Source organism: Molothrus aeneus, chromosome 1 (genome assembly GCF_037042795.1).
Source record: "Molothrus aeneus isolate 106 chromosome 1, BPBGC_Maene_1.0, whole genome shotgun sequence".
Lineage (NCBI taxonomy): Eukaryota > Metazoa > Chordata > Aves > Passeriformes > Icteridae > Molothrus > Molothrus aeneus.
Window position 1 is genome coordinate 76,089,227 of NC_089646.1, and position 16,132 is coordinate 76,105,358.

The window sequence follows — 16,132 nt, forward strand, 5'->3', positions numbered from 1 at the left end:
TCACTACATTTGTGCATTAAAGTTTTTCAGCTGTAGTGCACTGCATTATTGCATGGAAAAATATAATTTGATTTTAGAGTCTACTTTTAAAAATAAGTTGGTTTCATGCTTTGCAATAAAATAGAAAGCTTGTTAGATACAAAGAGAAATGCTTGATAATACTGAAAGGATGAGAAACCAATTTCAGAAAATCCATTTAGAACATTAAGTATGCATTTAAATAAGTAAATGACTGGAGGCATATTAGAAAAACACAAACCAACATGCCAGATCTCTCATAAAAATATAAACTTTACATATTATCTGTTAGTTTAAAAGATCTGACAGGTGGGTTAATACAGGTGAAAGTGCTGCCAATGCGAAATGGAATGTTTTTCATATTCAGTGCCAGGTATTTATCAGACTCTGTATGTTTCCCTTAATAATACTTAGTTTGTAAATCAACTTTTCTTCCTTCTTTTGTGTAAGAAAGTTGGACTACCTGGATCATGTACCCAATGATATCTACACGAATAATCAGTATGTGCAGGAATCATCAAGCACCTCAATCAGTGACAGAATTTTCAGGCACTTTGATGTCCAGTGTCTGCTTTTTTCAGATTCCATCCATCACATTTTTGAGTGAGGAGATATAGATATGGATTCAGCTTAGGTGTTTATTTTCATTCATTCACTTATTATTTGCTAACATTTTCTTTGTTTGAGAAGTTGATTTTAATGAAACTTGCTGTCAGCTTAAGAACATGATGCACCAATTAACTGTAAAAAGTGGGTTTTAATCAAATAGCACTTATATTTTTTGTGTTTTCCTCAGGAGATAGAATATCTCTTGGAATAGCTTTTCATTCTCTATTGCTCAAAAAAACATAACAGGAGAAGTCTGATGCTGCCATCATGCAGCAAGAGTTTTTACAATGCTAGTACTAAACCTCTCAACACCACTGTCAGTCATCACTGTCATATGAAGAGATTACATGGGCTGGACACTGAAAAAATTGTCCTTCAAACAATTAACCTTCACTTTTACTTTCCTGCCAAAGTCATAGGACCTTTCACAAGGAACATCTCTCAGTGAGGTGAACAAAGCTTTGACAAATCCAATGAGGTCCATTTCCAACTCTGAACATTTTTTAAAACTTGTCAATTTTCACTGCAGAAAAGTAGCAGTCTTAAAGCTCTTGCAGTATTCCATGGATATTTTTGAAAAAATGTCAAATGAGCTCCAAATGCACAATGCTGCTTAAAACAGGAATGATGGACATAATGCACATCACTGTGCTGTTCCTTGTGTAGGCAATCTTCACTCCAAATCAGCACTGCAAATTCCAACACTGAATTGCACAGAAGATCATAGGAAACAATTATTCAAAGCTGATGGAAAAGCCTAACACTATGGCTCTTTGTTTTGCTGCAGTTTATAGTTTGAAAACTATTTTAATTATGGAGCAGTGAGGAAATGCAACTAAATAGATTAGCAAACAGCAGGAGAAACAAGAAATTTCTGTGAACTTTTGCCATGTACAGTGAATTTTCTGATTTCATGTACATTTCATTTTTGTTCCATTGGTCCATTTTTAGTTGTAATGTAAAGAAAACTGCACTAGGTCTCGTCTACAGTTATGGCTGAAGACAAAGTGACAAAAATGCTTCCTCCACATTATTTCTAATTCTTACTGAGCTGTATTGGAAGGGCAAGGGTAGTCATGTCTGGATTTTAAAGACAACTACCTGAACTAAACACCTAATTTCATACTCTAAGAATATGAATTCCAACTTTAGGAGACTGCAGTGCAGTTCTTTAATGTACTTAGAGCTTGGTTCGCTTGATCTTACTGAAGATTCAGGAGTTGATTGACCAAATAGTTGCTTTAAAGGCAACTCCCATGTTTTACTTTTATGGTTGTCTACTTTTTCACAAAGTTGTGGGGTATAATCCTTTTTCAAAATTTAATATTGAGTTTTCCCAAACCTCCATTCTGTATGCGTTATGTAAAAGGTTTTTGCAAAAAATCATAAACTATTTATAAGTATCTTCTGACGTAAGTATCTTTATAAGTATCTTCTTTCTCTTTCTTCCCCTTTATGCCTCAACTATTACCTAGATGGCTGCTAGCGTGGAGCTGAAGAATTAACAGTTTTATTCTCACCTTTTTTCCAGTGGAACAAGAATTGCAACAGAATCCACTAGCAACTGGACTAATGTGTCTGAAATATCCCTGATCATTGCTGTGTGACAAAAATGTGATTACCTGTGTTTCTTTGCAGGAGCATATGTGCTTCAAGTAAAGGCGACAGATGCTGATGATCCCACTTATGGAAACAGTGCTAGAGTGGTTTACAGCATTCTTCAGGGGCAACCATATTTCTCCATTGATCCCAAGACAGGTAAATAGTTTATCAGCAACAGTGGAAGATTTAAGCTTTGGATTTTTTGATTCATGTAGGCAGTATCAATGAATAAATATGGATCTGGTTGATATGGCCAAAATCCAGAAAAGCAATTTCCCACATGATTCAGTTTTGATTATTGATTAGCTTTTTATGAATTACAATGTGTTGTAGAAAGAAAAGAAACATGCTAGTCCAACCAGTACTGGAATATCTAAAATATATCTACATTGAATGATTATTTTTTCAACGCTTTACCGCTTTCCTAAGATTAAGCTTTGTCTTCTACATGTATCCTTTTTTTTTTTCCTGATGATTGAGTATTTTAACTTGGGTCTTAGCATTTTTACTTGCTGAACATACAGACAGGAATTCTCCAGCAATTATTGTTTTGTTATATTGAACTAATTTGAGACTGTGGAACAGGTAATCATCTCCTTCCCTCCTCTTTTCCTGGGGCATATAATCTTTGGGGTTACTGGATGCATGAGCAGAAAAAGATAATGTGTTTAAAGAGACTGAAGTTTTTTGGGGGTTGGTATACATGTTAATTGGGTATCTTGTCCTATATTTCTAAATGTCATTCTTGATTCTATATTTAGTAATTCGGTTGAGGAAGTGATAATGTACATGGTGAATGACACACATTGTGGCATCCTGAGTGTCTTATAGGGAAAGCTATCCATATGCTCCTTTCAGCAAATAGTTCCACCTTCCAATGTAGAATGTCAGATTCAGGGCCTTTAGCCCTGATGGTGGAGCTTTGTAAGGCTGTGAGTGTACCATCTCCATTGTACACATTCCTTTGTTCCATGCCCCATTTAGCAGGAGATCATACTGCAATTTGCAGTGAGCAATTTTACTTTTCAAACTGAAATAGGACTTCTTCGGGTGTCTGGGGAAAAAAAAAGTAGTTGCCTTTATACTTAATTTTTCATTTCAGTTTTGTAAAGAATGGGTATAAATTCAGTGGCAAGAAAAATCTTCACTGGAGCCAAAATTGGAGTTTTAGTACAAGTTTCACAAGAAAAAGAGTAGTTAGTGGTACATGGAAGAAGAACTATTTTTCCCATGGCACTTTGAATGACTGTGTCATATGTTCTCATCTGTTACTCAGTAGTGAGACAACCATAAGTGATGGTCTGCACCCTACAAGCCCTGGAACATCATAAAAACCTGCCTATTACCTTAAATGAATTACTCATGTGCGAAAAGAACGGACACAGCAGTAGAGGAAGATTGGTGAAACAGTAGCCCAGCGTAGTTTAAAATCCTATACCAGAAGAAAACCATATAGATTCACGGTTCTACAAGCATCAATAATATGCTGTAACGTGCCTTACAGTAGGAAGTTCACATTATGAGAATTACTCATGGGTCTAGCAGTGACTTTAGAGGTAAGCAGTATGTGATTAACACTGCACAGGATGATGCTTAACGATTTGTTCTAAAATCCAGAAGTCAAGGGCAGTACTACAGATCTGATCTTTCATAGTCTTTATTTTATAACTGAGGAGTTGATACGGTAGTTTTTCATTGGAGAGTTTTACTGCCAGAAATCTGTCCTGAGTGCTTTTGGCAGGAAAGGGGAAGAAAGCCATTTTGGTACAATGACAAACTCAGAACTGCCAGCAGATGAATAAGCATTTTTTGTATTGTTTGTTGGCTTGTTTTGCTATCTCTTGCATTCCAGAAACAATTTTGAGACATAATCTTGTAGTTATTTAAAGAACCCAAGAACATCTATACTAAGTTTCTGCCCTGGGTCATGTTTCCCAAAGTGATGGCCTGCTTAGTTCTAGTGAGGGATGAAGAGTAAGTGTTTAGTGATGTACCCCTGGAATACTCTTCTAGCTTTGAAAGAACTTGTCCTTTTGTCCTTGAAAAATTCCTGGGTGACTAGCAGGGTCAAAGTAACTAAAAGTCTGAAAGTATTTCTCCTTCACAACTTTTCCACTTCCCAGTAGATTTGACTTGTCCAGGAGTACAGTAGCTGCATACCCACTGTCTAGAAATTCCACAGCAGAAGTTTATCTGACTAAGAACCACCTCCTCTTGCTCTTTTTTTTGAAAGAGGGGGATCTCTTAAATTGTTTCAGACCTCATATATTGCATAAGACAGTGAATAGTTAATTCTATTTATATTCTCTCTGAAACTACTCTTTTCTAGATTGGAGACTTCTTTATACAGAAGCCATTCCATACCATTAATCATCCTTCTCCTCCTCAGGGTGAGAAAGTGCACACAGTATTCAGGAAGGCAGCTGATATGGATGTATAGAGCTGTTTAATAGTACTTCTGTTCCCTGTTCCTTCCCAAAAAGGTTCAAACATTGTTTATGTCTTTAGCTTCTACTGCACAGATGTTGATATCTTTGTGGAAATTTCTGTTAGTAGCTCAAGTAAGATCCCATTGCAAGATCCTATTGCAAAGTAGTAACAGAGAAACCACTGACCATAACTTTATGTGTGAAATAAGGATTGTGCTTATCAAGCACATGATTTAGCACATATTCTTTTCTCAAGTCACTCCTAAATAGGTGTTACACATTTACTCTGATATGAAACTAGTACACTTAAATAGTATTTAACCTCTATGAGTCTGAATGTCACAGCTGCCCCCCTTTTACTCTTTGTCCTTATTGACCTCCTAATCTTTTTTCCTTTTTTTTTTTTTTTTTTTTTTTTTTTTTTTTTTTTTTTGGTTGGAGATAATCAAACCATGTGGAAGAGGGAGAGTTAGCTTTCATTGCTATTTTAGAGGGGTGACATGCAGTACAGTATCTTCTGGAGAGCAACTGTTTGAATGCCACACTCTAAGGCCTCAAATCTTGTATGTCAAGGGTACTTTTAAATACTATAAAATTTCTCTTCTGATTTTAATGTGAGGGTTTTTTTAACATGAGAACTTCTCTTAAAACAGATAACCTCTCTTCTCTTTCGTCTGTATATTCTCTTTCTTATGAAAGTGTCCATTTTCACCATGAAAATGCCCTTTCCACCCAATTTTCTGATATGTTTTTTATGTCAATATTCTTCTTTATGGCTAGATGTAACCAAGTTTTGTTAGACTTTGCATTCTAGTCCATCTTATGACTTCATTAATATTATTGAAATCCAAAGTGGTATCAGCAGGAGAATTGATGTATTTATGCAGGAGGTTTTTCTTGGAACCTGTGTTTTCTCTTACACAAAAGTGGATGATCTCCTGCTGAATTACAGGTCAATAATTTTGGAAAGCAAATCTTCTGGCCCAAGTCCCATACATACTATTTTGCGTTTTCAGCAATCTCATGGAGACCATATTTTTCTACGCATTTGATATTGATGACATCTGAAAAGACAAAAAAGAAAATCAAAGTTATTCAGTTCTGCAGTTGAACAATATTGTAAAATCTTTAGGTAAAAGGATTTACAAAAACTCAGAACATAATCACATGCACATAAGGCCTCTACATTTTAATAAACCTTTGATTTAAATTTAGATATTCTTCGTAATGCTGAAGTTGAAATACCAGCATTTGTAGCCCTTTCCTTTCCATGGATCCTTAGCTCTACTTTATTCTTCTATTTTGCAGGTAAGATAAGCCTAATTCACATTCTTCCTGTCCATATGAACTGATTTTGGAAGAAATAATATTTCTCAGTATTTTGTCTAAGTCTTTGAAATAGAGTAGGCAGAAAGAAGAAAATTGCCCATGAATTTCAAGACATAAAAATTATTTTCATAGATTTTTTCTTTTCTAAAGATAAGGGTTTTGTTTCCAGAAAAATATATAGAATGACCTTACATTTCCAGATAGGAATAAATAGTGGGTGATTTGGAACTTTACTACTGGAGTGATTGCCCATTCTTCATTTTCTGAAAAAACCCTGGAACATTTCTGAGAAAGTCACTTAGTTGTACCCAGAACACCTATATCAACCAGATAAACTGCTTTTCTCTCTTCACAACCTGCTGTGTGCCCATGCTCAGTTGTTTCTGTCATGTTTTTCTGTCATCTTTTTGAACTTCAGCAAAGCTTTTATACCATCTCTCACAGGATCCTTCTGGACAAAATGTCCAGCACACAGCTGGGTAAACACCACATCATGTCATGGGTGAGCAGCTGGCTCACAGGTCAGGCACAAAGGGTTGTAGTGAATGGGGTGACCTGAGTGATGGGGTGATCAGAGTGGTGACCTAGCACTAGTGGGTCTCTGTAGGGATCTATCCTCAACACAGTGTTCTTCATCATCCTCATAAATGATTTGGACACAGGACTGCAAGGAACACTATGTAAGTTTGTTGATGACACTAAATTGGGAGGAGCTGTCGACTTTCCCGGAGGCAGGGTGGTCCTGCAGATTTTTGACAAAATAGAGAGCTGGGCAGTCACCGAACATATGAAGCTTAACAAAGTACCAGATTCTGCAGTCTATACCCTGGTTGTGTTGAGATTGGGGAAAGAGGGGCTGGAAAGCAGCACTGTGGGAAGGAACCTGGATGTCCTGGACAATGGCCAATTGAATCTGAATCATTGTGTCCTGTCAGCCAGGAGGGCCAACCATCTCCTGGAGGCATCAGGCACAGCATCGCCATCTGGGCAAGGGAGGGGATTGTCCCTCTCTGCTCTGCACTGGGGCAGCCTCACCTCAAGTGCTGGGGGCAGTTTTTGGTGCCATAATATAAAAAAAGAACCCATGTGAGCTCTCAGAGAGAAGGGTCTTGAGGGGAAGCCATATGAAGAGCAGCTGAGGTCACTTGGTCTGTTCAGTCTGGAGGAGACTGGAAGTCTCATTGTGGTCTCCAGCATTCTCATGAGTGGAAGAGGAGGGGCCGGTACAGATCTCTCTCTCATGACCAGTGACAGGACTTGAGGAGATGTCATAAAGCTGAGTCAGGGCAGGTTTAAGTTGGATATCAGAGAAAGGTTTTTCACCCAGAGGGTGGTTGGGCACTGGAACAGCTTACCAGGGAAGTGGTCACAGCTTCAGCATGACAGAGTTCATTAAGCATTTGTACAAACACTCTGAGGAACATGTTATGACTCTTGGTGTGTCCTGCACAGAGACAGGAGTTGCACTCAATGATCCTGATGGGTGGCTTCCAACTTAGCATATTCTGATTATGTAATTCTTATATTTCATTTTGTTAGTGACACAGGAGACCTTTCATTCCCATAGGTCTTTTCTCCTTGGAATGAACATACCAAGGATGTTGTAAAATATCGGAACATATAGCCTCCACAATGCCAAATTGAGGAATAATTAAGAGATTCAAGAGGAAACCTGTAAAGTTCATCCTATTTGCAAAAATATTTTTTTTCTGAATATGAAAAAACTTTTTAAAAAACTTTTTGCAGATTTATAATTAAAGATTTCAGTTTGGAGCAAACTGTGTGCAGTATAGTACATGCCATCCTGAGGCAGGAAAATGGTGATTTCTAATATTGTCATTATCGTCATGTTACAGGTGGCAAGAAAGGAAATCATTATAGAGTTCAATTCAATGGGAATTTTTAATAGGTTCCAGAAATAGCAGATTTAGGTCAATATTATTTCTAGACTCTGAAAAAGTATTATAAGCTAATGGTTCCTATTCTGGCTTGTTAAGACAGCAGTGCTGAGCTGCTATAAAGATAAGAATGGTCCTAAAAGTTTGCTTCATGCCATTCCAGACCCATTTTAACACCAGGTAAAAACCTGCTTTTGACATCATCAAATTGTTTAATACTAGACAATGATACTTTCTAAATCAATAATAACCAGGAAGGCCATACTTCCAGTAATTTTTCAATTTTTCATGTTATCTGAATGTGCACCTAGACATTTTCTGATAACTGTTGTTGAATAAATAGCATTTTACAATACTATTTATATTTGTAAAATTCTGACGAAGACATGTATTTCCTCCTACATATTTTATTTCAAGAAAAAGCCTTTAGTACCCCAAACCTTTTAGCATTATACAACCTCATTGGTTAATCTGTGTGTTCAGTAGTATCTCTCCCTTTCTCTCCTCTCTTTCTCTCTCCAAGTCTTCCTTTAATTCTATATATTCTTAGCATATCTGAAGGGAGATTGTGGCGTATCTGCTCAGATAGCAACTATCCAAAGTAACAAAAGACTAAAACTCATGTCTTACAGTGATATTTAATTCCTTTTTTAATAGAAAATTCCTCAAATTTTCAATGCATATTTGTGCTATATCAAGAAAACTTTCTCTAGGGTCTTCTAATAAAGACCTCCTTTTGTACAGAGGAACATTGTCTTGGCCTACAGTAACTTGCATTTATTGTCAAGTGAATGGTTGGAAACAATTGAAGATGCAGGCTCTGCAATGCAATGTCACCTCTTTCCACATTGCCTTACTCTGTACAAGGCAGTATTCCTCATCCCTGATATTGCAAACCTATGATCACAGCATTCACATCCCTGGTGAAAACGCATCATTCTCTTTCATCCATTCATATCCTGATTGAGAAGACAAAACAGTCATTTTGAGTGGTCGAGTAGCTGACAAACACACTTTCAAAAAAGCCTGAGTGATTTTTGTGTTTTCATGTGACCTCCTCTCATCAAACCATTCAGAAGAATTCTATACCTGGTTCAAGAGATTCAGTATTAATTTGTAAGAGTAGACAATCACAGCCCATTATTTATTTGCTCCTTTTCTTTTTCATTTCTTCTCATAGGTGTAATAAGAACAGCTTTGCCAAATATGGACAGAGAAGTGAAAGAACAATATCAAGTTCTAATCCAAGCCAAGGACATGGGAGGACAGCTGGGAGGACTAGCTGGTACTACCACTGTAAACATTACTCTCACGGATGTCAACGACAACCCACCCAGATTTCCTAAGAGTATGTAATATTCCAAAGCACTGATTTTCAAATAAGCAAGACTAAAAGTATTAATTTGGAAAAGCCCTGCAGATAAGAAACTGAGATCCAGGAAAAAGAACAGTATATGATGAAGAAAAATCAGACATCCTGTTTTTTAAAAATAATATAAAGCTCAATTTGAAAGTATGAGTTGAATGCTTAAGAGGATATATACCATCATTCCACCCAAAACCAGCCTGAGCCTGAGTTAATTTCATTTACACTATAAAAATTATTTGGGAAATACTATTTTGTCAAGGGAAACTGAATTAACTCCTTCAAATTACAAAAGGTTATAACCTGAGACTTCCAGGTACCAAAGGCAGAGCTAGCTCATGCTAAGCATTACTGTTATATTCAGGAACAGATTTTTATATGTCTTGGCACAGAAGGTTATATCTGTCCCTGAAAACACTTACAGCCTCCAAACAGTGATCATTTACTGATAATTTATTATGTTTCACATCAGTTAGTTTAAATGAAGCTTTTCAGAAGTATGCTAATTTAAAGAGTTTTATAGTCTGTGTATGATTAGGAGGATTGTCATATACTTGTCTCCATAAATTTACTGAAGTTTGGTATATTCTGTACCTTCAAAATGCAGAAATTAAACAAGCATATATCTTGATAACTATGCCAAAATAATTAGCTGTTAAAATTCATTAGTAAGGCTAATTCATATTAGAATATATTGCATGAATCTGCAGTAAGATCATGGCAGCTTTTACTTTGCATCTCTTTCTTGCCTATGAATTGAAATCGCACTATATGTATCATGAATACTCCATAGGTACAAAATCACATCTGCAACTGTGAAGTTTTCTCTCATAAAAATTCTACTTCTTTTACTCAGTCTGAAAATAAATTGTGCTTTTGCAGGTATGTAAGAAAAATCATGTTATGAGAAGGATCCATTTGGTCATTCCTTCTGTCTCTTACACTCATGTCTAGATGGTATCCATAAAACAGGCCAAGCAATACTTCATAAGACTTCCTTACTATCTAATTGTATTTAGTTCTAATGGTGTCTTTGTATTTAACAACACCTAATGTATTTTTCTTGCAGCAGTTTGCCCCATTGCTTTGAAATTTATGTTAAATTTCTGTCAGAAATTCTGTCATAAAATTCTGTCAGAAATTTAACATGTTCTGTCAGAGGTACACAGATCAGTATGTATCATACAACTAAGAGCTCCCTCTCATTTTCTTTTAATCCATCTTTACATAATTGCCTGCCTAATGTTAACCTCTTCAAAGAATTCAGAAAGCACTGCAAAATATCAGCTTTATTTAGAGAAGCTGTGTTGATTTCTCTTTTTTCAGAATGGGAAATTTTCTCTGAATTGAGTAAATCTGTTCCTACTGATTTGCCTACTGTTTTGCCTGTACATGTCAGTCATATCCATCCTTATCTCCCCTGGACTCCCTGGAGAACTTTTGGGTGAAAAAATCAGTGTTATATTATACCTCCAAGTCTTCTTTTGCCACAGTGGTTTGAAGCAAAATATTGCACATCATAATAGTTCCCTTATTTCATTCTTCAGGCTCTTGGGCATGTAACAGCTAATCCAAATGATTTGTTCCTGTTGTGTCTGTTTGTTCCACAACTGCTTCTATAGCTAAATTAACCTTCTCCTGAGTCCCCTATAAAGTTCTAAGGTAGAAAAAAAAAAAAAACAACAGTTTTTCTACACTAACAATAAAGAAAAAAATGTAATAAGTTTTACATTTGTGATTTTATCTTCTCTGAGCACTTCTGTATCTCAGTTTTGGGCTGGCTTTGCACAGTTCCTCTCAGGTTTTTGCCTCCAGATATCTTAAAAGACAATTATTATTAGCTTCTTTGCAGAGATTTATTCAAACTCATTTTTTGTCTTCTTTATTGTGGTTTTATAGATAAAGCAGGTTTATGGTTCTTTCTATTGTCCTCTCTGAGACACAACTTCATCTTTTTGAAAGGTGTGTTCTTTCTTTTATTAGCTATGTTGTTTGCCCTTACAGATTTTCCTTTTAATGGATATGTGCATTTGCTGTGGGTCTTCTAAATGATATCCTTAGATAGCATCCACACCACCCATAGTGATTTAACAATCTCAGCTATCTCATTCAGAATTTCTATAGTAATATGCCTCAGTTTTATTTATTTCCACTTTCTTATTATTATTCATGTAACTGAATACACCCATCTTGTAATTCTAGTTTTTATTGCTCCTGCACAAGTTTTGCATTTAAACTAATTATAGTTGTTGTAAGGCATAGAATAACTAGGGAACTTTTCCTGAATAGCTAATGTTAATACTGTCCTCTTTTTTAAGTCTTAGTTGACAAAGATTCCTTTCACAACCATCATTATTCATCCATGGACAAAGTCTGCTGTGACTTTCCTGCGTACTTTGCTCCTTGATACTATGCTGCCTGACTGATTTTCTTCTTTCCCACAGATATTGAACACAGGTATAATGTTGATATTCTTCTTTAGCATTAAGCATTAAAGTTGCCTATACTAGGTAACTAGGTCCCATTTTAACTCTTGGCTTTATATTATGGTTTTTTTTCTTCCCTTAATGGTCCCTAGTTTGATTCTGCATGAACTACCACTTCTGCATTTCTTACTGGGCTGTCATCTCCTTTTGTAGCATTCTCCAGTGAAAAATGCAGAATTCTCATTACTTTACCCTTTGTCTGAACCGCATACTTGTCCATTTTTTTCCCAATGTTGTGCTTTCCAACACCTTAAAATTCTCCTGAACCTTTCACTAGGTATCACAATGGTCATAGAAAAGTTTTTAAACTTTCATAAGGCTATTTTTCTCATGGCCAAAATGAATTTCACAATTTCTCCTATTCTTTAACAAGTGCTCCAACATTCTAATATTGTGACTCACTTCTCCTCACCCCTTTTTCTCAGCCAGGCATTTATTTAAAGCTCTATCTTTCAATCTTTTTCTCCTGATTGTACATGGTGAGACAAGTTCAAACTATGTTACTATGAACGTCCTTATCTTCAGGTTTTGTTTGCTAGCCTAAACTTCAATTCTAAGACTTTTTTTATTTTATCAGACCTCACATGATATCTCCTTTAGTTTCATGACATGCTGTCAAAGCGCTTGTGGGATGCTCCAAACCTGACCAATAAAAAAATCATCCCAGAGGGCCTCTTTGTACCATCATTCTTTCTGCCTTCATCCTTAGTGCTTGTTAAACTGCCCACAATTGCAGTTTGATCCTTCCTTTCAGCTGGAACCTCTGTTGTTTGAAGGGTGCCATGAGTACAAAAGGAAATAATGAAACTGTCTGGGGACTGAAAACTCAGTTCATTGGCAAGCTTCATGTGCCCAGTGCTCACTCCCATTCTGATTTTTAGTTGTATATTTTACTTCCTTTGTTGTAAGGGGCCTTAGTATTTTATATTTTGTTGTATGATTTCATCTACTGTGGTGTGCAAAAATGCACAATTTTCGCATAATGTCAGATGGTTTTCATGACACAGGGAAACCATGGAATTTATCATCCTCTTTGAAGAAGAGAGCGTCCAGGTCTCATTTAATGCATGAATTGCAGTTATGACATCTTTGCCCAATTGTTGCTATGAAGAAGCAAAATAAATCACTCAAAAGAGACCAAGATTGTCCTGTACTTTGCATGCTAGTAAAGTTGAAAATCTTTTCTTTCTATTATATCAAATGTCAAAAAAGACAAATTACAGCAGTGATGCTCACCAAAACAGATGAGAATAAGATTGGAAGTTTGTGTTGATATCGAAAATAGCAAACACTTAAAATGGCTTACAAGCTAAAATGTCAGTGTGGGAACTTCAGTGTATTGGTCAAGCCTTTTTCTTTTGGTATGTATTACAGGCAACAGTCTTGATCAATGGGGATTTACTTAGTCAGCCCTGTTTGCTTATCCAGCATGAGATGATGTGTAGTGTGCCTGAAATTCACAGAGACACCAGGCTAATTACAGCTAAACAAAATAAATAAGTGAGAAAATGTGGAGTATTAATTATATTTCAAACATAACAACTGTATTTTTCATTTTTTTTCCCTTGAAAGCATTACAATTATTTGGAGTAATTACTTGCCAGGACATGGAGTTTGCCATTTGCTTGACTACCATAGCTAAAAGGATACTTGTGAAGAATTTTAGTTTATGTGAAAAATAAGTCTTTAAAATCCAGTCAGTGTAGGTGCCAAGTTCAGGCCTGGCAAGAGGTCAGGACCCCTGCGTGCTGCTGGGATTGAGACCTCCAATATCCCATTGCTCGTCGTTGGTCAACAAAGCCAGGAAGTGCAGACTGGAAAAAAGGACACAAACTGCTGCAGGGTTAATGTTTTTGTGTCACATAATCAGGACCACAGTTTTGCAAAGGACTTATGCCAAATAAGTCATGATATAGATCACCTAACATTTCACAGGATAAAGTTTAAATTTATTTTCTGAACTTAGTAAAGCTGGAGGAAAAAAAAAAGATTTCACAGCAGAAGAGCAGAAGTAGAAGAACATATATTATTAATATTTGGAAGGAGCTACATTGATAAATAATACATTACAAGCTTGCAAAAAAAAATGTATCATGAAACACCTTCATCTCATTGAGAGTCTTTTAAGGAGACAGGCAGGTTTGGATGGGTTATCAGCATCCAGTGATGAAAAACCACTGACTATCCTGCTGAACACAGAATTTTTTATTTAGAACCTGTGCTTTTGAACGTATTCAGTGGGGAACTCCCACCTTGCATGTCTCCTAGTAATGAGGACTGTAACAGAGAGGAAACCTCTAAACATAGATTTCTGTCAGAGTTGTTTGACCTGCAGGTATCTGTTGGCCCACATTTCAGAAAACTGACACTTCAATAAACTGATATTTTCTTTAAAACTAGTAGAAAAAAATTAATTTAAATTATTTTATTAGTAAAAAATTATTTCCAGAAGTATTTTCTTTCTTCCCTGGCTCTTCATTAGTACAGCAGCTCTCTGCATTGCTGTGCATTTTTCATTGTTAAAAATAGACCTTTTTGTAAATATTAAAATTAATATTTGATATCAAAGTTTTATTTTTACAAAACAAGAGGAAAAAAATAAGGCAATGGCTGAAAAGACAAGTGCTTTTCCTATCATAACAGAATGTTTGAGTAATTGAAAAATATTTGGTATAACACCACAGTGCCTTTGAGCAGAGAGGAGTGGACAAAAGCTGTGTACGTTTAGGCAGGCATCCTGATCCACAAGGGAACTGATGGCTTTTCTCCCTCAGCTACTTATGTACATGATAGCTGGCTAAGTAAAAACATATTTAAGCACATAATTCCTGAAAGCTAATGGGCTAGCCCTTGACTCATCAAGCAGAGGACCAGTCTGAGCAAGCTGCCAGGACAGCAGTGGCTTGTTTCCAATTCTTAAAGCAAGCTTCAAGAAACAAATGGATGGGTTATATTTACTTCAACATTTAAATGACAAAAGGTTGCATAATAAGTTGCTATAAATTATGCTTTATGGAATCAAACTAATTAAATGAAGTGGTGGATTCATACTTTGTAAGTTTATAATGCTTCAGATTCCCAGTCTCTTTCTTTTGTTCACTGCTGACAGAGTGAGTGCGAAAACAATTTAGAGATATAAACTCTTATATGCTGAGCAATAAAAGTACATGAGAATCATTTTAGACAAACAATAGTATGTCTTTTTATTTTAATATGACATAAATATGCTTTTAGAGAATATGGCCCTGACATAAAAAAGTACAGTTGAATTTTAAAATTTATACACTATTTATTCTGATATTAGCAAATAAAATATTTCAAGTGTCTTATGAAGTCAGTAATAAGTTTGGTTTCTTTTTAGGGTGTGTATTTTTTAATCTGTGACCTCCCTCATTTGCTTTTCTGAACTCAAAAGAACTATTTAGATAAAGTTATATTTTATCACATCATTTGCAGCTAACAGAAGTAAATTTTTGAGAGAGTGTTTAAAAGCTTTTTCTAATAGAAGAGAAATTAATTAAGGCTTGAACCCAGTATTTGAATTTTGTGTACTTGTGTATGTCTTTGCTTAAAAAAAAATGCATATCTGATGGCCAGAAACCATTATCTCAGGGTGGGTTTGCAACCACATTTAAAATATTCAGACAGCTGTAGAGCAAGGCCTAGACATCACAAGGGCCATTTTTTTTGCTGTCATTTGTCTTTCCAAAAGCAACTCAGTGAATCCATCAAGATAGTTTGCATAAAAGAACATGGCAAATATCCAGAAATGCTAACATGTTTGGAAACAGAAACACAACTATTCATCTTTCTGGTGGTGACACCTAAAATAAAGCAAGGTTGAAGGATCATTCCTACAACCTTGCACATCAGTCCATATTGTAGGATTTTTCAGGTAATTGCATTTGGATTTCACCAGTGGCCAGTACAGAGTATTCCATAGAATATATTAAATCCTCCATTGGAGACAGCAGAGGAAACAATAATCTTAGAGAACGAAGTTCATAAAATAGACAATTCAGAAACAAAGAGAAAAGCACCTTTCATTTATGCAATTCCAGGAATTTCAGTGTAAGTAAAAGGACTTTTTCAAACATAAACTAGCCTTTTATTGTCTTAGTTGTTTAAGCTTGGCATGGCACTTAAATGATCTATTAACTGGATGACCTATTATATAGACATAGTATGTATTATATATTAGGAATAGGCTTTGCATATTATTGCCCTTTAGATTGCATCTTTTTTCTGTTATTATTTATTGCTTTGTAGTTTATTTTAATAGGCTTGCTGTCAAATACTACAATCTGTAGAAATATTTAAAAAGAACAACCAAGTGCTGAACCAGAAATAGCCTGTCTATATGTACATATGCATACACACTTTTTAGATTGAAAA

The 16,132-nt window shown here is 35.8% G+C and overlaps 1 protein-coding gene across 2 annotated transcripts in view; it reads left to right on the plus strand.

The window, feature by feature from the left end:
- LOC136562576 (cadherin-12) overlaps positions 1–16,132 on the plus strand; it is a 527,265-nt gene that overhangs the window by 448,508 nt on the left and 62,625 nt on the right. For both annotated transcript variants that reach the window (XM_066559495.1, XM_066559505.1), the window contains exons 5-6: positions 2,266–2,385; positions 9,066–9,233. In XM_066559495.1, the coding sequence (XP_066415592.1) occupies positions 2,266–2,385; positions 9,066–9,233 (288 nt within the window). The remainder of the gene's footprint in view (positions 1–2,265; positions 2,386–9,065; positions 9,234–16,132) is intronic.